The sequence below is a fragment of the Nesoenas mayeri genome, assembly GCF_963082525.1.
Source record: "Nesoenas mayeri genome assembly, chromosome: Z".
NCBI classification, from domain to species: Eukaryota; Metazoa; Chordata; class Aves; order Columbiformes; family Columbidae; genus Nesoenas; species Nesoenas mayeri.
In genome coordinates, this window is record NC_137542.1 from 9,970,715 (window position 1) to 9,993,178 (window position 22,464).

General features: G+C 38.5%; 1 protein-coding gene across 7 annotated transcripts in view; it reads right to left on the reverse strand.

Annotated features, from left to right (window-relative positions):
* ELAVL2 (ELAV like RNA binding protein 2) overlaps positions 1 to 20,760 on the reverse strand; it is a gene marked incomplete at both ends in the record, with an annotated part of 52,051 nt that extends 31,291 nt beyond the window's left edge. For 2 of the 7 annotated variants that reach the window (XM_080363063.1, XM_080363062.1), the window contains 2 exons: positions 18,213 to 18,450; positions 20,674 to 20,745. In XM_080363063.1, the coding sequence (XP_080219189.1) occupies positions 18,213 to 18,450; positions 20,674 to 20,745 (310 nt within the window). Of the gene's footprint in view, positions 1 to 18,212; positions 18,454 to 20,648 lie in introns of all 7 variants that reach the window. The other 5 variants (XM_080363065.1, XM_080363064.1, XM_080363066.1 and 2 more) reach the window with 4 other exon arrangements.
* Between the last annotated feature and the right edge of the window lie 1,704 nt (positions 20,761 to 22,464).

Genomic DNA, 22,464 nt, shown 5'->3' on the forward strand with positions numbered 1-22,464 from the left:
GGACTTGAGTTTTGCTTCAACAGAATCTGAAAGGAAAAAAATTCAAAACACAGCAGAAGCACAAAGAACTTAAAGCAAAAGTTATGATCTGGAAGTTCATATTAATTAATTACTTTTTGTTTTATTAACCAACTCTTGTATGAGAAACAAATTCAATCATAAGTGGCAACAAATCCTTTCAGTCGGGCTTCTCTGTGAACCCAGGCATGCTATATCCACCACTAAGGAGGTCACTAAAAACGATCAACCTCCAAGCACCTGGTCTACAATGAAACATGAACTGGAAAGCACTGCATTACTCACTTTATTAAGGGAAACTCCTCCATTTATGTTTCAACCTTATGAGACCACTGCATACAATTTATTAGATGGTGCCAAATTACTTTTTGGCATTACAGCCAATACATGGAAGAGATTTTGAAAGGAGAGGAGCAGAAAGTAATTTCAAACAATTTGATCAGTCTGCAAAAGAACTACAAGACTGATGATCCACATGCACACTAAAAAGAGTAGACAAAGTAGTTTAACATTAAATAAGAAGCAAGTAGAGAACACAGTGACTCAGTATTTAAGAAAAAAAAAGTAGGCAGACTTCAGAGATTAGTCAGCAAACCAAAAAAGTTTCAGGTAGGAAAGGGGAAATAAACAAATAGTAAGGTATAGCCATTGTCACAGTGATCCTGAATTTACTACTGTGCCTTGAAAAATGTCACTGTTTTAAAAAGCCACAGGCTCTAATTCATAATACTTACTAGAGAAAGAATCACAAATAACTAGTTCTATCCTGCCCAAGTTGTTTCACGAGGTGTTTACTTGTGTACTATAATGAAGCAAGTTTAAATACTGCACACAACTATAAAAGCCCAAAGAAAACTCTCTGCCATACAACATTTAGAGAAAGTCTCAAGTGGATCCTATCCACAGGGGAAATGGCCATACAAAGTGGATGTGACAGAGTGACACCTGTTGTCCATTCTTGCTTTTAAAAGTAGCAGCAATATTCCTCAAAAGCAGAATAGAGTCCTTTAAATATAATTCTTAGAACAACACCATTTTTCTCCTTCAGGTAACAAAAACATTCAGCTTCCTGAACTGACATTATCTCACTCTAGAACTCTACTTACATGAAAGGACTTCTTGGTTATTTCCAGCAACTGCTTTAACATTTTTAAGGAAACAGATTATAGTAGAGTCCTGCTGCAATAATTTAATTTAGAATTAAAAATCATGATGAAAATTTAGGTTGCACTACTGGAGACATGACAGAAGTGAAGAAATTACAAAAAGATCTAGAAACTTAACTGGTTGTTTAGCAAAATCCAAGCCAAGTCTAATTTTTCTCTAAGGTAACGCAGAAGATGGTTAGAATAAGAAAAATGCATCACTACAATGTACCACCCATTTCCATCAGGCACAGGTATTTACACCATCTAAAAGAGATTACTGCTGAATTACTGAATACCCAAAAATCAATTAAAAACCAGCTCATATCACCTGATTACCATTAACTACTTATGCAAAGCTCTCTCTCTCAAACTTGGGAAGCAATAGGAGATCTAGAGACAAGGCAATTCTTTCCTATTGCCCTGTTACTACCCAAATTATTCATAATAGAGCAATAAGCAAGAGTTGGTGACATGAAAGAAAACATAAGTAGTGAAGCTGTCTGAACACTGATGCATCTCCCTACTCAGAAAAGTCATCTGCTGGGTTCACGCATGAAACAGCTTCGGTGTCCCAATGCATCCCCCAGTTCAGTGTCAGGAGACTAGCTGGTGAGACCTGTCACACAAGCCTAGAGATTACTCTAGACAGGACAACTAATAGGACATTATCAAGTAAGAGTGTAGAGCAACATGTCACCTATTTTCCTGATGGCTGCTATAGTCTGAAGGTTTCACTTGAAGTCCACTTCCACAGTTAAATACAGGTCACCTCCATTTGAAGGGGAGACCTGATACCACATGTTTCTTGCAGTTCTTTGCTGCCATTCTTAGCTGCATACACACCCACATCTACTTCGTTATCAATTTAGAGATCACATATTCTGATTATAATTGAGGCACAATGATTTTTCTACATTCAAATGAAGTGCTTGCATTCTAACAGCTGGTGGTGTCTCTTTGCTATCATCTGTCTATCAGCAGGCAGTTTTAAGGGCCAGACTGCTAGTGCTGATCACCTGTACAAGGCAGCAATTTATGCCTCAACTGGACTGCAGGCAGCACCAGCAAATAGTAAGGAACAGTTAGACAAGTGCAGGGTAACATGACAAAGGTTTAACTTCCCCTAGATGCTCTGTACATAATTACCACCTCTTAGAGGAGTTTGCTCTTCTCAAATAGTTTTTACTGCATCTAAGCTTCCTTTTTCTCTGGGAAATCCAGAAGTTAACCTCCAGACAGTAATTCAACTATTCTGGAAGTAAGAAAAAACAAAAAAACCCAAAAAACATTCCAAACTGAATTATATACCCCCACAAAGCCTGTTTTCTTCTTTCCAACAAACCTACATTAATATTTTACTGTTAAGGAGTTACACAAACAGCTGAACCAGGCCATGTAACCCAACCACACCACACCAGCAATTAAGATGTTTTAAAGCCTCTCCTCTCAACCTCCCTGGGAAGTGGTCTGCCTGACAGCTTTTCTTGCAGGAAAAATATAGTGGCCAATCTTCATTTCCTTCCCTTTTCTCTTTGAAAGCAGCTGCAGCAGCCACAGACAGTGGCTTCTCTTCTAGAGATTTAACATATGTGGCACACAACAGCTAAATCCTTCCATGCTGTACTTCCAAAAAGGACAAGAGTCTTCAGATCAGACAACTCCCTTGAAGGTCAAGTTAAAGAGATCCTCTCATTTTTATTACTATACCTGGAAACCCAGAAAACAGGTAAAAGTAAATAAAAAGTGGGACTACAGCATGTAACAACAGAAAACTTCTATAACTAGATAGACATGCAAGAATGTCTCTGTGTAGCTGCCCTCTTCTGCACTGGCCAAAGGATGATAGTCTGTTTCATATAATAGTAGACCCTGGAGTGCAGAGTGGCTGTAAAATGCTTCTGTTACATTTTCAACCTACAAGCTACCACTCAGCTTCAGGAGGAATATTCTCTAAAGCCTGTAGGTACCTCAGAACCAAGAAGAAATACTATTTCAGACATAAGTGCCAAAGGCAACATCTTTATCAGCTCTTTACTCAATGCTACCAGGCTGGATGCATAGTAAGAGAGAGCTCAGTCATCTGAACGATGCAGTCTGCTTAACAAGAGGTTGCCTGAAAGTGCTCAAGTGTCATTTACAATTTGTTACAACTAAAAGAAAGCTTGACAGGTAGACAAGTATGAGGTTTAATTTAACAGATGTTAAGTAAGTCCTTTCAAAAGCTACTTCTGAAACACTGGGAGAGCTGTATCACACAGGAAAAGTCCCTGTGAGGTTACAAATGCACAGTGAACTCACATTTTCAGTTGCCTTGCAACATTTTGTCACTCCTGAAAAACAATGCATATTGTTTCCTGCATAACATCATGATTAGAGAACAGCTGATTAGTACGGTAGTTTTATTTCATGACTGACTAAAGCATCTCGGTAAATCACTAGGTCTTCTCTGAATGTTTTTTTTGGGCACATACATGAAGTCTGACCCCAGAAAATTCTGGCCAATATCAAGTCCACTTGTCTTCTGCTTTTCAAGTCTCCTGCTCTCTGGTTTTCTACTGAATCTGTGTCCTTGTGATTCTCCCCTCGAAATAGCTACCGCTGAAGAAAATGATCCTACATGCATGCCTGCAAGAAGCCTGTCATCCCTGACAAAATCCAGAGCCAATGCTGCAGAACTTGATCTGTGCTTGAGCATACAGCTGGTATTTTTTTCAGCACTGCTCAATTAGTATACAATGGTATTATTACCAGATGACTAACAGGTGCTGAAAAAAAAAAACTCAGCAACTTCAATAAAAGAAGGATTTCTACTGCTGCTTTTATTCCCAGGGTCAACTACTTGCCTTATTTCATCACACTCTCCCTATTCATATGAACAATAGCACTTAATGCAGCAAGATGCCTTTGGAACCTTGGCAGACCCACCACACGAGGGAGTCCTTGGCTGCCGTTTCCCATCAGAGCTGCCCAACACCCAGCACAAGGGCTGAGCGAGGTACCTGCTGGGAGCAGGTGCTGATTAAGTTACCAGAGTACCCAGCTAATCCTGCACCTTGTCTCAATTCTTCAGCATTCCTGTAAGGTCTGCAGACCAAACAGAATAACAAATTCAAGTTATCACTTTTTTCACCAAAAAAAACCCCCCACCAAGATGAATACTACAATCAGCTGAACTTTCAAAACTTTTTCATTATGTACTTGACTTCTGATAAGGTATAAATAAATGATTTCCGTGAAACACAATGGCTCACTTCAAGAAGCAAGTAGAGCTGGGTTTGTAAGGTCCACCTGATTTCCTTAACAGGTGAAAGTAATGTAAGAAAAGTAACCCCACTAATTCAGTGCCAGCAATGCTGTCTTAGAAGAAGAACCCCAAACTATCATTCAATTTCAAATTATCATCCTGATATACACATTAAATAAAAAAAAACCCTCCAAAGAACACTGACATTTGCTTAGAAATACACCTGAAAACTCATACAGACCACTAAGCTACAAAACTAGTTTCATGGTCTGATATAAAAAACTGACCACAAGTACAGTCTAAGCACATTCTGAAAAACTGAAAATCTCAATAGCAAATAATAGTCATGCATATACCTTCCACAGAGAGCAATCAACATTTTAAGATAAGGCATTTAAAAAAAAGGATTTTTCTACAATAGTCATAAATTTCAGTATAGTGGCATTTCAGACATTTCAAGCTATTTCAACACTTGTAAAACAGATCCTATTGCAAAATAATGAATTAAAGTAATATAACCAGCAAGAACCACAATATCAGAAAAAGGAGAGCTAAAAAAGCCTATCTTCCAAAAAAATTACACTATTTGCTTCAATATATGACAGTGAAGAACATACTTTTGAGGTTAAGTAATAAAGTCTAGGAGCTGAAACTCAATGTCTAAGTCTACAGAAAAAAAATCCCAGCAGACTGAAGACTATTCAGCTACAGATGGTGCCTTCAGTGCTTTACTGCTTGAAGACCTGTCTGCCAGCCCTTGACTGAAAGAGAACAGTCTATTTTCTGGTGAATATTAATACATCTTCTGCCACCAGCCACACAAGTCTCATTTGCATCAAACACTATTTTCAATAAACTAAGCATAACTTTGATTAGAACTAAATTTCTGTCTCTGTGTGTGAAGTTAATTGGTAAAGTTCCACTGAAGTACTGTAAGAATAAGTCAGCTTCGTGTCATTACAAACATGACCAAATCAAGCTCACACCAACTCGACTTTAGGCTTTATTCTGCCTTTCATCACTCCCAAAGTTGCACATACTGATGGAAGATTGTTGTTCAAAGAAACAATACATGACAATGTTACAAGCCTATATACAAACATTGTCATCTGAATTCATCTCACAGACCCATGCAATTTTTCACAAGTCTCCTAAAATTTCAGAGTGGAGATGCGTTCCCTGACCAGCACAAAAAAGCAAAAGTGGCATTGCTTGAAAGACACAGCATTATGTTAAGATCAACCTAAAAACTCCAAGCAGTCACAGCCTGCGATGTCCTCAAGGCAAGGCCGTGTGGCCATGGGAAAGATCAACAGTACTTCTGGCCTGTAGCCCAACCACAGGAGCATGAAAAGTTTGATAAAGAGTTTCAGATATAGGAGTAAGAAAACCTCAAACCTTCTGTTTGTTTGGATTTGCAATTCAAGACATCAGAATTCCCCACAATGTGCCAGGGTGATCCTCCTGAGAGACAAGCCCACAGAGCACTCTGTGCCAGAACAGGGAGATCATTCAGCTGGCACCAGATCTTCTTCAAAAAAAGTTACTGCATCTTCATAAATCACCATTGTCAACCGCATCTAATTTAAGCCACCAAGATGACCACTTATTTTGCACTGAATAAGGCTAGAAGCACACACATAGACACGCAGTTCACTTAACTGCAGAACTGTACCTTTAAACTACCTATATATCTATGGTCTCTCTAACAAGAAAGGCTAAAGGAATAAGCACATAGATACCATCATTGTTGCTTCCCTCCCATTTACTTTAAGCATAAATTATTGTTCAAGTTTCACAGTCCTTTGAAGTCTGCATTTAGGCTTGAACTGCATTTTAAAAGCAGCTTCAGCAAAATGAGGGAAACTCATGAGTCACAGAGCAATCCCTAATTTAACTGCAGTTTGATCATAGTTCCAGTAAATGGATTCTATTTACTGAAGACTCATACACCACTGAGCTCACAAGCTTGCAATACCTGTGAACCATGATGCTACTAGATTTCAATATTTGATACGTTGATGCCTCTTCCTCCCAAACCCAGTTTTTCCCTGCTATTCCTCTGAATTTGGAAAAACAGAAATCAAATACTAGACAAAAAGGGCTAAACACTGATCAAAAGTACTTGACAGTTTATCCTGCAATGCAGTAACATTAAATCTGTAATTAAACAGCTATCAGTAGAGTTTAAGTTATCTTAAAAATTGTAATTTTTCAGGAAGAGAACCTGATGTCTAACCTCAGCCATGTTCAGCTCTACCCTTCTATTAACTCAGTGCCATCCTCTTGCATTGTATCTGTCATGGTTCTTAACATGTGAGGAACATCAGCTGCTGCTTCATCAATACACTTGGTGATATCAGATACAAAAATGAGGGTGTAGCTCTGGTTCTTCCCCACATCAGGCAGAGAAAGTCAAGGATAAGGGGTATTGTGGATGCTAAGATATACACAAACTCAATCAAAAATCTTCAGTGAACCAGAAAAGACAAACTGAGGGTTAATGTCTTATTTACAGATACTCCATGTCCAAATAGGTAATCCCAACTGCAAAAAGCCGCTGGAAGCAGGGACTGCATAGAAAAGTATATGCTTCCACACAAGCAAAAGTAAATAGGCTTAAGGACACTGGGGGAGGCTGAACACAGTCTTGCCTGTTACAGTCATGTTCACAAACAGAACAAGTGACCACGTGAACTGCTTTAAGTAACAATGACTGACCTGGGGAGCACACTTTCTTGCAAACTAGCCTGTTACACTAGAAGTAGAAGCTCCTTACTATAGTAAGGTGAAAACATAGTACAGAATTTGGTAAATCAGTTACTCTTTTGAAAGGTGGCTTTGCCCTTTAGTTTTTACTACTATTAGTAGTAACATGTGCTACATAGTTGAGAAGTTGTGTTTTGCAGTCTATTTGTTCTTTATCAGGAAGACAGCCAGTAACATTAAATACTCTGCCCCACTGTATCACCTAGTCACCTTAAATAATACACAGGTGGGTAAAACATCTTTTGCTACTACTGGGGTGTTTAGAAATGTGGAGTAATTTCTGCATCCAAGTAGGAAACTAGCATGACATTTGAACATGAATTATTTTCTCAAACTTCACATTAGCACATACTATTCTCAGGGGTTTGTTTTGCTTTTCTTTCAGACTGCTACTTAACCTCTGAGTTTTCAAAGACATCCTGAAATGTGCTGTGATCCAGAGTCTGAAACTATTTTCTGTTCCCAGGGCACATTTTGCAAAAGTTAACTTGCAGTGTCACCTTCAATAGTGGGGTTTTGTTGTGGTCTTTATTAATGGCTGAAAAGGAGTAATAAAATCCTAAATTCCTGTCAAAGTATAAACTCTCTCTCTAGCTTAAGTACTAATTGTCACCTCAAAAACTATGTCTTTGTAATTACATCACAGGGCAATATTCTTCTTTCAGTTTTAATAGCTGTCATTAAACAACTACCAATCTGCAAAACTGAGTAGCAGAAAAAAGTGATTTCTCATTGTAGTTGGTAAACACACACAGGAAAAGGATATGCTCAGAAAAGCTGGCATTTTCATGACTTGAAACTGAAATAATGTCTCCATAGCAAAATTCTTCCAGAAGGAAGCTTTTTTGGGGAAAAAAAGGGGGTGGAGGGGCAGGGGACACACAGGGAATAATCAATGCATCTTGCCATAGATAAAAGACTTCATTGTGCAGCAACATTTAGGCTTCAAATGCATTTCAAAATGCTGTGGCTTAACCTGCATGAAGCCATAGGTACCAGAAAGACCAGAAGAAAAAAAAAAAAAACAAAGCAACTTCTATCTTCAATAGCTCTAGAAACTCCAAAGATGAGAAAGAATTCAGATTAGAAGTCTCATCCTGTTTTAATCAGTTCATTCATATGTCTCAAAAGAAGAAAACAAAGTAACCAAAACAACTGGTCTGTAGTGTGGAAAGGGTTAAAGATAATATGGTTGTGCTTTTTGCAACTCTGTGAGTACAGAGATTTTCAAATTGTTAAAGGAATCAAAATAAAATGCAGCATCTGAGCTATATTTGTGTCAGTTATTTTCTCTTTACATGTAGGTTAAAGTATTATGTGACTAAAACTAGAGGTCTACACATTTCTTCTGTTGTCTTCTACAACTTTCTATGTACTTCTCATACTTGGCATACTCCAGGAAGACAAAGTCCAAAGAGAGTAGTGTAGTAGATCCTTTTCTGCCGTTGTGCAAAGAAAAGCATGATGCCTGTTTGGTAAATTTGTACTGTAAGAACTGTCAGTTGAAGTGTACCATGACAAACGAAAAAATACAGAAATAAAGTGCTTCCATATAGCAAGATAAGGATAAATATGTGAAGCCAAACAAAGTTCCTTGCACATATTTAAGGTCTTGTTTCTATAATGCTATATACTAGCTGCTTCAATACATAATGGACCAGCCATTAATCAGTTAGGACCATCTGCAGCTTGAAGTCTATTACCTATCACTGTGCTTGTGGTGGCTGAGGAAGTACCCACTTTCTGCAGTGGTAACCACATCCTTGTAACCAAGATAACATCCTTGGAGTGAAATGGCTTCAGGGTGTGCAGGTCAGCAACACTGCTACCCAAACTGAGGTAGACATCAGCAAAACACACCCCGATTTTATAAATACCTCACACTAACTTCACAGCACAGTTACTCTGAAAGGCAGTAATGCTTCTAAAAACTTGAGATTACTAGAGATCTGTTAACATACAGTAGTTTCCACTAGAATTAGTATTTATTAAAACAGCTGGGCTAGAATCACTAGGAAATAACAGCAATACATACCTACAAGCACCTGTGAAAGAGTAAGCAGTGTTAAGACATGCCAAACAGCAGCCTTCCCACAGTGGAAGCAAAGAGCACTTCCTCTACCAAAAACACAAGAGATATCCTGTATCACTAGAGGACCAGTGGCAACTTGTAACACAACAGCTACACAGGCTTCTTGTTACTGCAACCGCTGACAAGAGTTTTCATTTGCCTGCAGAAAAGTGCAAGAGAACTATATCACGTTAATCCCCACCAAAAAGCACAGCACTTGCTGAAAAGCCAAGCCATTTAATGAGGATCATGTTCTGATTCACTATGCTCAGAGAGGTCCCTAATCATATTTAGCCTTATAAACAGAGTTCCAGTTTTAAAACATCAAGTCCTTGATTATGCTGCATATTGAGATCAGCTCAGTAATTCAGGTTAATATATGGATGAATAAACATTTAGCCATTTTAAAAATAGCTTGTTTCCACAATGTCAGTAGTAAGAACTGAATAACTAGGCAACTTAAATGAATCTCTGCAGATTACGAAGGTTTAGTCAAACAGCTTTTTGCTGCTTTTTTATTTGTAAAAACAAAGCCCATAAACTCCTGAAAGGTCAAACCAGTATTGTGCCTGCAAAGGAGAGAAAAGCAAGTGGAAGTACAAAGACAATCAAGTGCTATCTTGAGTAACATCAGATGAAACAAGTTCCTTCATCTCCACCTGCTTGGATGACTCACTTCCAGGAGTCATGCTAAAGTGCTATAAATTATGCATTTTACTATGAAAAAAGCACAGTAAATACTGCTAAATCCCTTCCAATAACATTAAATAGTAATATGCAGAATCAGAGAAGATTTACTATATGATACAATATTATAAGCCTAAGATGAGTTGCTATTAATAGTAATAATATGGGTCCACACCTAAGGCTTGTTTGCAAACAACTTCAGGATTATTCATGCAGTCCAGACAGTAGGACAGTATTCCAACCACCAGCTAAGGAGGCCAACTCTGCTGTTGCACTTCCATCCAACAAGCACATAAAGTTCAAAATTACTTTATTACCTTTGTGCTGTTACAATACACTGAGTCCCTAGGCCACAGAGACTGCATTTTAACAGCTGTAGAGTTAAAACATGGACTATGTTGAAAATTAAAAAGGCTGATGTTAAGCACAACCCTTCTCTTCACATCCACCCCCAGAAAAATCTACGTTCTAAGGTCTTCAGCAAGTTTTTCCAGAGCAGAAATTAAACAGCCACTATATATAAATATATATTTGCCTCTAATCTCATTGGGTTTTTATTCTTGATTTCATGTTTTAGTCAAGGTCTGCACAAGGCACCGTGCTGGGAAAATACAGTTTGTTAGTCAATACCTTTGTACACATCCCTCCCCAAATCAGAAACTGTCAGGCTGCCAGAACTCATGCCCTATCTCAGTATACCACTAAGCAGCAGCTAGAGAGAACCCCTGCCTCTCAGATTCTGCACACCAGAAAAGAGCACCCAGCTTCAGCCACCCCCCTCCTTCAGCTGCCAAGCTACTCTACTGTTCCACCCTAAATGCACTCAAACTTGCAGAAACAACTAATGGATTAGATTAGTGCAGGACTGCAAACATCTTGCACATTGGGAATAAAAGCAGAGAAGGAAGAGCTGGGGAGTTCTACAAAAATAGCAAACCTCTTTTCTAAAGTGCCAAAGTTGTAGTGGTCTGTTCATTCACATGATCCTCCCTGTATCAGGCACTTTTACAACATAAGCAAATACCCAGAATTCCAGCTACTCACTGTCCTGCTGTCAACATCTTCATTTATTTTCCCATAAGAATGTTTTTGAAACCTTCTACACTGTAGATAAGTAGTCACTTTGCAGATTAAGCCATTCCAGTTATGCCATAATATTTGTCTTTTGCTTCCTCTACAACAAGACAACTTGTCTAGTTTCTCTAGTTTATCTCTTCAAGGCAGCAACAAAACTAGAATCTCAAGGCATAAGTATATGACCATACTTCCCATAAGCCTGTAAGGCTAGTTTGGATGCTGCAGAATTAGTCTTACATTAAGGCATGTGAAAGTTTTAGAGTTGAAGAGCACGCTAACACTGTTCAAAGCGACAGTGACAAGAGATGAAAAACTGCCAGCCCAGGCTCAACTGAACAATGACATCGCTCTGAAGCCTAAAATTCCCATCAAGTCAGGAGCTCTGCAGCAGCACTGACAGGGGATAAGGTTTCCAACAGCTCTGCTATTGCCAGACACTAAACATGCACTATGAGTCTTTGCACTAGTATGACAGAAGTAGAGAAAACTACAGAGGTTAACAAGTTTCAAGTGTTTTAGATTCAAGCAGCCAGTCAGACTGCAGTTTCTACTGCTTCCACTGAGAACACAATATCTTTCTCTTGATTACCAGAAGACTGCTGTAGAAGTCATAGCAAACATAAAAGCTCCCACTAAGATACCATTGTTTCACCCATGCTCACAGAGCACCTACTCCACAGAAAAATCCTTTCCATCTCACAGCCTCAGTCATTCGGGCAGAGAATATGCATGAGAAATTTCAGTATTAACAACTAAAAACTATTTCTGTACAAACTTTAATTGCAAACATACTGCCTATGACTGCATAAAAGATTTTCTGGAAGTGTTCAACTTCTGGGAAGTATCTGCAAAAATCATTAGCTGCAGAGGACAATATGAAATATACACAACAAGATAGATATGCCTATTTACATAAGACCAAGGTTGACAGGACAGAAAGAAAAAGTAACATGACCCTTCTGTGTGCCTGTCCATTACACTGTGTGATTTCTAGATGTAAGAGTCTACAAAATGTTCAAGTGTCACATAAAATCTACATAATTTTATTCCAAGAGCCTATCATTTTGACCATAAAGAAATGCTACCACAGTGTGACAGATAGTCATTGGTCATAGGCCAAATGGGAACCCAGACTTTTGGAAGAGAGTGTGCAAGAAGATCAGGCTTTAAACCAACATGTAAGCTCCACAGTCAGGCAGCTGATGTCTGAAAAACAGGCCCATGTAACAGTGATCAGCAAGAATGCCCTGAAAGACTGTCTTCACATTTAGAAAGTAGGAAGTCTGATAGCAGAAAATTATGCAAAAAGAAACCTTCAGGTGGGGAGCACCCAGCTCCTTGTACTAAATGGAACAGTCCTTTACCAGGAGTTCACAGCTACACAAGTCTACAGGTGTGAGATACTGTTCCACACTAGAACTCTCAACATATCCTGCCTTGTTTACTAGGTAGTAAAAACAGGCATGCCAAAATGCAAAGTGTCTTCATGTATGAATTATTACTAATAAAAGCACACTCCTGGAATGACAGGAAAAGCTGACCTATCAACAAACAGGTTCTCTTTTAGAGAACATAAGTTGTGAATTCTGTGATCATATGATTATTCTAATAGGAGAACAGCATAGGAGCTTTGATGGCAAGCAAGCTAATAAATTCTCCCATATTTGTGACACTTGACTTCAGCTGCTCTCTGAAATAAGTCTGAATTCCACAAAGTTTCAATTTGGCTAACTCCTCCAAACACTCCTGGGTAAATGACAAAAAAGCAAAAGGCCTGAAATCATGGAGACTATTTCACAATGTGAAAACTAAGCATCTATCTTCCACAGGTACAACTGAATCTGCACTAAAGACAGTGGTTGCTAAGTCTAGTCTTTTTTTTTGTAAGGACACCGCATTAATTGCAATTTTTATCTTTACTCAAGTTTCAGAAAAGTAGACCTAGAAGATGCAGTTTCCCACATTCAGGTAAGTGTTCATTTATAAGTGGTAGGTATTACTGTCCCTTGCATTTTATGAAAAGCTGCTAAACCATCTGTCTTGCATAAGCAGAAAGCTTGTGCTTTTAAGTGCCTGAAGAAGGGCAATTTGATTATCAGACTTAATCTCATTTTACCCTCTTCCCTTGCATTTAAAGTATTTTGGCTTCATTTCTATAATTATGCATGCTTAACAATAAAGTAAAATGTTGTCTGCTGCTTTTGAATATGTAAAAGCACTTACACTCAAACTATCTAGAGCAACTGGTAAGAATTCAGTTATGATCCTTTGTTGAAACCAGGGTCTGCCAACTACTGTGCAACTATAATTAGTTCACGTGGTAGTTCTGTACCTTGTATTTACATACATCCACATTAGCCAAGAGCATGTAAGAGTTAACACAGGCTTCAAAATATCTAGGCACAATGACTCATTCCAGACAGATTCTCTGGTTAGCAAGTGAAGATAAGTGGCATTCATGCCCCAATTCTCAGATGCTGCTCTCGTCACTGGGATTCTCACATGAAGAGACTAATTCAGCACCACTTTAAACCTTGATACTAATGAAGATTTTAATCTCTATCTCAGTAAAACAGAATAACAATCTGCTATTTTAAATTCTTGCTGAGAACACTTTCAGTGTTTTTCCATGAGCTGAGCAAGTAAACTTCCCTTCAGCTACTAACACTGCCCCAACAGCAAGTTGTGCTCACAAAGAGCAAGTGTGGAGATGAGTGGCAGGAGCCTTCTGCAGTTCAGCTTTCTCAACTACCTCTTTCAGAACCAAATCCTTAGGGGAAAAAAGAAAAAAAAAAAAAAAATCAGTAAGGGACACAAACTTTACGTTGACAGTAAACTGTAAGGACATAATCATTGGCTGAAGCAATTAAGAGGTTTTAACAATTTCTATTCTATGTAAAATGCATTACTGGAATGACTAGAACAGCCCTTTAGAAAAAGGGCTTCAAGCTGCTCACAGGAAATTCAGAAGAGGACTTCACTCCAACAGGTTTTCCAGAGGCAGAAAGGCCCTAAAGTTCAACTCACCTACCTCCTGAACTGTGTGGACAGCTTCAGGGAACTTGGGCACTGCTATAATGCAGTCTTAAATGCACTTCAGTGTTGCAGATGTGACCAAACTGAACATTAAATAGAATAGGAAATAATTTGGTTCAAATCCACAGGATACTCTGACAAGTATTTGGGTGAAGATGGCAGTAGCCATCCTTGATCCCTCTGAATTTCAATGCATGGCATCAGTGACCTGGAAAGCAGCAGGCTTCATGTCTTAAGATCTACTGTAGATCACATCAGTGGGGTATGGTCTGGGACTCTGACATTGCTTGCTAAAATAGACAGGCTAAAATTTGTTTTCTTCATCAAATAAAGTTTCACTGCAGATAAACAGTTCACCAGCACATTTCATTTCATTCACCCACACTAACAGATTCCTTAGCATTCTTATACTGGAGCTTTCATTTGCTTGGCAAACAGCTCTCAGTTCCAGTATGTCAAAGTTTCACCTCATGAAGTAGCCAGAGGTTATATCCAATACTGATATGGACCAACCTGAACTAGACAGTAAAGGGCAGACCAGAGTTTTGCCCCTTAATTCATATTTGCAGTTTAGCCTGTATGAAAGTGTTTCATTTTCGACACTTGCCTAAACTTATCATTTACAGTTATTAATGAAATATCTAGTACCAGTGACTGTTTTAACACAGGAATTAAACCAATACAATTCTGAAATTCATGCCAAATTATTTCTTCACAGAATTCAGTAACAATCCCTGTTCTAATTTTTCTTTTCTAATTTGCTTTTCAAGAACTCTATAGAAAATCTGAAAATGAGTAAGAACAGGACTGCAACTAGAGAATTCTTTCCTCAGAATCCACAAACAAGGCTACCTTGCTCCAGGCTATTTAAATCTGAAGTATTGCTCCCAATGCAGTTATAAGGTCAGACACCACATTTCTCGATCTCTTTTACACTAAAGCCTATTGGAACAAAACATGCAATTTTCTGCTGGCAGCTGAATGTATACCTCAAAGTTGAGGAGCTGCTCTCAGATGAAGGAGAAAAACCAACTCTGTTCTCCAATAGATCAAACTCTGGAGTTCTCACCTACTGAGAACGTAATTTAAATTCAGGATCCTTCCTAGTTATCACTTCATGCTATACAGAAGACATCATGCAAGAGGTCTGCAGTTAAGACCTGCTCCATTCTACTCCCAAGCAAGGAGTCTTTTGACACTAAGTAGCAGCAATGTGAGCTTCTAGCATATAAAACATCAAAACCATCTTGTAAGGATATAGGCAACTTGCACATCCATCATTAATACCTTCAGGCTCAATTCTGTGTGCCCGCAGCAGCCTCTTAATTGGGAAAACCATGTAATCCTTCAACAACTTTAGTAAGGAATGCTAAACATATGAACTTCCGTCTGTGAGAGACTGTGATAAACACTTTGAACAACCATCTAACTCATGAAGTATCACTTAAATCTTTCCATTTCTAGAACAAAAGATCAGAAAACAGACAAGTAAAATACCTTTTGTTCCAAAGTACTAAAGTCATTACCTATAGAGAAGACAGGCTTGTTTTCTGCAACCACCAGTCTTCACCTGAAGACATCATGATGTGCCACCAGCCCAGTCTAATGTCTTAGGCATCCCCAGGGACATTTGGTGTTCTTCACAGTGAAGACCAGAGATTGCTTGGAGGCTTGGTCAACCCAGAAGGACTAAAAGAAGTGGTTTCAGTAGGAAAGGCTGCCATGTTGAAGCAGGGTACTTTACAGATTTAACTGTTATACTACCTAGTGTCTTATAAGCAAGCCCCCTCCTACAGGAAGAAGAATTGGTCATTCAGATCCAAAGGCAGCTTTGCCTCCCCTTCATTGAGAGGCACAGAAGTCAGCCAGAGACTATTCAATAAGAAGGAGATCAAAGGATCAGTGTTGGCCTTTACTCAGCCTCTGAGCTTGACTCATCTTTGTGCCACTAAATAGTCCCTACTTCAGGGAGAGTAAGCTGCCAGTAATCACTAATTGAAATGAGGAACAGCCATGAAGTATGGCTTAGTGAATTCACCAAGACAGAGATATGCATTCTGGCAGCTGTCTTCCAGAAGTCATACTTTTCAGGCAGGATTCCCTTGCTTTGGGGGAAATCTGCTTTCAAATCAAACTGTATGTAGAATACTCAGAAAAGATCAGGACTGAAAAAAAATCTCATTCTTGTAGTCTCAGAAGTACAGCATTACCTCTCTAGGCTTGAGTACAGTACAACTGCCTGTGCATTTCTTCTTTAGTTTCTAGTTTGTAATGTACCTGAAGTCAAGCATAAAATTGACTGATGCTTTATAGAGCTGAGTTGCAAGAAGTCAGGCTTGAGAATCCACCTTGTGACTGGAGGCACAGAAGTGCAGTTGGTAAGAACACTGTTTAGAGGACAGTAGCCAAGACCTATAATCAAGAGAAACCAACACCAAAACCATCCCTCTATATGTAACAAGTTATTCTCACACGACACAAAAGCAGTCAAATGATGTCTTCAGCTTGCAGAAAATTACAACAAAGTATCCTCAAAGTTGGTAATTATTCAGCATCTTATCAGTATTTTCATTAGTTGTGTATTAATGGAATTACTCTGGCAATTAAACTACTTTGTGTTACCCAAAAAAGGTACATGCTCTTGCTGAAATCAGTATCACTGTGCAGAAGACTAGATGATCAAATTTCGGAGATGGGATCTCTAACTTCGAGTCACTCTGCTCACCCTCAGTCAGTACAGATGTAGATGAACTAAATACCATGCAAATATTCCCTTTAGCATCTTTTTGCTGCCAGATTCATAAGCATCATACTTGTAGTGCTGATACAGTAGTGTCTGCATCAATGTGGGAGAGGTGGCATTACTTCTTTCTGCCATGCTAGAGGAACAAGTATGTCAGCAGGACGAAAGAAGAAAGCATGTGCTGCATGCTGAAGACAATTCCTGGGTTTGGTGCCAGAGCTGCCTGAAGGTTTTTAGGCCTTGTCTTCCATTATTCATTTTGACAGTTGGGGAACACATCCCTCAAGTGTACCCAAACCATTAACACAAACATATGTAAGTGAGGCTTGAAGCCACAAACAATCTGCAACAACTAAAGTTTTTGTCTTCCTACTTTTGCTGCTCAGGAACACCAAGTCACAAAGAAGTTTTTATTTAGTGCAAGAAGAATGTCCATCTTCTGCCACTACCTCTTGTTAATAGGAAAGTATGGGCTTCCATACCTTCAACCAAAGCATACAGAACATGCAGCCTCAAAGAGGTGCATTTTTAAACACTCAGAAGCTAACCTGAACATCTAAGAGTTGCCACCAAGAACATAAGGATAGGTTCTTAAAAGATGGATATTTGAGAAGTCTGCAAAAAATCCAGGAAATAAGAGTACTAAAGTCAACACTGCCAAATAAAACTAACGAAATGTCAACATAGGCGATACATGAATGCTTTTTTAATTTGAGAGAGTTTACAGTCAGAAAAGAGATGAGACAAACTCAACTTTGCCAACCATCCTTTCAGTCTTGTTTTAAAGTGCATGCATCCATCTGGTAGTTAGTTCTTCCAAAGCTAAACAACTGGTCTAAATACATGCAACCTGCACACCAGTTCTCTCTGATTTAAAGTTCTAACAGAATGCACACTGCTATTCATACTTGAGTGTTGCATTCTAAAGAAACTGCTCAAATGCTGCAATGCAAATGCAGTTTCATATACAAAGCTGACTAAATGAAGTCCACCTTTTCCCAAAGCAAGGTATGAGTTTAGATACCTGCAATCCCTGAAAAAGGAAGCTTTGCATCAAGTAGGGCTAATGAAGTCATGACTCCAAGGGAGCTCAAAAAAAGTAAACCACGTACAAATACCTCATTTTCCACATGTGAATCTTCTTTCCAAGTACTCTAAAACTCAAGAGACTTAAGTGTCCTGTTAGCATTTATAGCACTCATAGAAACCTGGATAAAGTTCAAATAGAGACACTTAATTTTGGGGTGTAGAATCTAGGTAACACTGAACCAAAGTTCCTTCTGACTAGCAACACTAGCATTGGCTTCTTCTGCCTTTATTCAAAGATTTAATGGAACTGCAAAACACCATTTGACAGCTCATTGCTTGGAAACTGAAAAAAAAAAAAAAAACAGCAGAAAAATCCCCAAACCAACATACCTGTTATTTTGTCCCTGACAAGCTTGCAGGATTCTATCTCACCAATGCTGCCAAACAGACTCTTCAGTTCCTCTTGTGTCATGTTCTGTGGAAGGTAGTTGACTATTAAATTGGTCTTGCTGTCTTCTGTGTTCCCAGAATCAACTGGTGATGAGCAATTGTTTATAGTGTTTGAGCCATGGGCTGTGTTATTGCAAGTTGGTCCATTAGACAGTTGTGTTTCCATGGCAGCAATTACCTGCTGAAAAGCACAGAAAACACAAGCCATCAAAATTCATATTTCACCACCTATTAGGAGAGTTCAAACAAGAATCTAAAATACTTGTCACTATGTAGAAGTGGTATTGCCAGAGCCATATACTGCCTCTATATGCAAATAAATCCACCCATACAGAATTATTTTAATTGTCAGTCATGGCAATACTTCATAAAAACTTACAGGCAAATAAAGTTGTCACTAAAATCTTCTACAAGCCCTCCCAATGAAGTTAACACTCAACTTAGTTTCCATCCTCCCCCACTTCCTTTATTTAGGGCCATCATAGCCTTCTAAGTATAGAAGTCACCAGGTAGAATTGGCCCATTGCAAGGGTAATCAATTAACTTACAATGGATAACTGAAATGATATGAAGCATAGCTTTTAAAGTGATAGCATTTGGTTATTTTTTATATAACCAGTACAATTCCTGGTTCTCATTTCTTCCCTTCCCTGTACCCTGTTAAATTGGATACTTTAACTTTATTAACTTACAGACATCAAAACAGGGGAGTTATCACTCCAGGAATTACAGTGTTTAACCCCAAAGTAACTGACTGTATTACTGGCAGATACTGCAAACACTTGGAGATGTGCCAGTGCTTGCCCACAAGCTACGACATGTACAAAAGGCTCTCTGCCATCTCAGTCAGTAACTGAATGGTAGCAGTTGATAAGTACAGTGGATTTTTAATGGCAGTCTAATATCCAAGAGTTGGTCAGCCTATCCTGCTTGAGACCAACTACACAGGACAGCATCCAACAGAAAATTCTATAAATTAATTATCCAGTAATAAACATTTCAGCACAGAATCAAGACTCATCAAGAAGTTTCATTAAAAAAAATCCAGCAGTCACTGAAAGCCAACCTCATACTTCAATTTCTAGGAGTTCTCACAAAAAAATCCTATTGTAAAAATCACAGTGTAATGCCAGGACCTCTGGAGGTTGTCCTAACTGTCCTACTCAGAGCACTGTATGCATTCAGTGCATATCTGAACAGCTGACTAGGTCAACTGCACTCAGGGAATACAAATTTGAATTATCCCAAAACAGGAGAGGGGCAGTAAGTCAAGTGTCTCAAACTACAATTCAGACATTCCTGGGAACACACTTCTATGTTCTGCATACAGAAATATTTTCCAAGAGGTTACTTCAGTACAACACAAAAGGGAAGATTCACTTAATAAGAATACTTAATATAAAAATGTGATCTAGTTTTCCTGAGCGCTACAACATTTTCCTCTCTTGAGACAACCTCCAAGGAGTAACCTGCTCCTGACACTGCGATGAAACAAGTCAGCTGAAAAGATGAGAAAGTAGATTATCCCAATTAAGACAAATTACTTTTCAAAATATAATCTATCTGGCAGAGGAAGTAGCCACACATGCTATGCTGAGGCTCTGTAGAATTGCCTTCCCCTACTCCTTTAGTTTTTTTTCCCCTCCTCAAATTTTAAGTGTTCCCTCATCAAAAATAGCAAGGACAAACAATGCGCTCTTAATTGCACATTTATTTTCATATTCAGGTGGTAAGAATGAGGTTCTAAGCCAACATTCAAATGAACAGCTGCAGTAGCCTGTGTATGCAGAAATTACAGCACTTCTGAGCTATAAAACCATCTGTTCTGAATAAAGTGATACTAATATGTTTTACAAATAATGCATGTTCTATTGATAGGTTGAATACAACTGTTCATAAAACACAAAGCACATCTTCAATAGTTACTAATATTTTCCACCCAGAAAATTAGTTTAAGAGATAAATTTACAGTTTTCAAACAATTGCTTAGAATAAGACTTGTAGATATATTTTTAAAATAGTAATCATAAATACACAGCATACAGGTTTTTAAAGTTACTGCAATTTAGTATTCAGACCATACCAAAACCATTTTAGTACAATACTACTCTTCAATTATCTACCAGGTGTTTTGAATTAGTACTAAAATCTAATTGACATTAAAACAAAGGCAAACCACTGCAGTATAATTTCTACAGAAGATCACCATATTATGGAAAAAGTTGTCATGGTACACCAGTGTGCTCTAGGCTCTCACAGAATAGGGACACAACCTATAGCCTATAACAAAACATAAAAAAGAGTTAATGTTCCAAATGGCAGACTAAAGAGTTTGGTATGGCCTCAGCACTATTAACATGTAAAAACGTAGCCTACAGAATTTAAGAAAAATCCCACAGACCCCAGTCCAAGGCTCTGCTGCCCACGAACCACTTCTAAGCAGAGAAGCCACATCACACAGTCTGACTGCCATGTTAGTTTGGAGTTGCCGTCTGCAATATGGACACAAAAAGTACTGTATGTTAGATTAGCAAGATAATGCAACAAATCAGTTTGTACAAATTTACAGTAATTGCATTTATATTCCCAGCACATCTATGCAGTGTGGCTTAATTGGATTTGAGGCAATTCCAATCTAATCTTGCCAAATTCAGCTCTGAAGTTTTTTCACACATGAAATAAGATGCTTATCTTTAAGAAGATTCAAACAATAATGCAGTCTAGTTACCCCTGTATCTACACTGGAAACTACCTCTGGAACCACGTCATGCCTAAAAAGAACTATATCACAAAATGAATTTTTAGATCTTCAAGACTGAAGGAAGAGGAAGGAAAGAAAGAAAGAAAGAAAACAGAAAGCCCATTTCCCATTAGTATGAAAAATGACCACACACCACTGAAAAACAGCACCCCTTACATGATTTTCCCAGCCCACAAAAAATAACACAAGACTACAAACTGCTTTGCTAGAATCCAGTCTGTTCCTGAAATCCTACATTTTAAATATTAAGTAACTTAAAATCTTGCAAAGATAGCATTCAGTAAGTTCTATTGCATTAGCTGTTTGAGAATACTACTGGATGCACAAATCGCAGTAGATTCAAGGATTTCTCAAGTGTAATTATTGGAGCAAAACATGCAAGACATAGTTCTTCATAAGGGTATTTTTGTCCCCAAGCACATTGTATTTAAATAAAACATCATTGCAATCCCAGATGGATTTGAATTGAACAGTGCTAGGAGGATACCACAAAAACAAGTGGGTCATTTGCAGGCAATTACAAGTAGTCCAGATGTTAAATATAACCACAACATGGCACAAATAGCAGTTGCCATAGCTGGTATAAATACAAGAAAACTTTCTTGCCCCTGGTAAACAGATGAGAAGTTTAAACTTGATAAAAAAGAAAAAATACCACACAAAACAAACCAACCAACCTAAAATAAAAGAAAACCAAACCAAACGACACTACACAGAAAAAACCCACAAGGACTCAGATTAAAGGCTGAGGGAGCTGGGGCTCTTTAGCTTGGAGGAGACTGAGGGGTGACCTCGTTAATGTTTATAAATATGTAAAGAGTGAATGTCACAAGGGTGGAGCCAGGCTCTTCTAAGTGACAACAAATGATAGGACAAGGGACAATGGATACAAACTGGAACACAGGAGGTTCCACTTAAATATGAGAAGAAACTTCTCAGTGAGGATGACAGACACTGGAACAGGCTGCCCAGGGGGTTGTGGAGTCGTCTCCTCTGCAGACATTCAAACCTGCCTGGACATGTTCCTGTATAACCTCATCTGGGTGTTCCTGCTCTGGCAAGGGGATTGGACTGGATGATCTTTTGAGGTTCCTTCTAGTCCCTAACATCCTGTGATTGTGGAAGATGGCTGCATCCAGAGTTTATAAACATATACTACCTAACAACTTATCCTGGTTTAAAACAGTATAAATTACTCTTCATTTCAGTTTGCTACTGAATACCATATGGTTAGCTGACTTCATGTCTGGTCTTTACTTCTAAATTATGTTGATAAACACCTTTAATAATCTCCTTTTATGAAAAATATTGAGGACTTGATATTGATCTCAAGTTTGAAAGTCATTCCGTCTGGTCTCAACAATGCCAACAACTGCACTTCTGAAGCTCTCCATTGTATACAGGGCAAGTATGTCTGATGAACTGCTTATT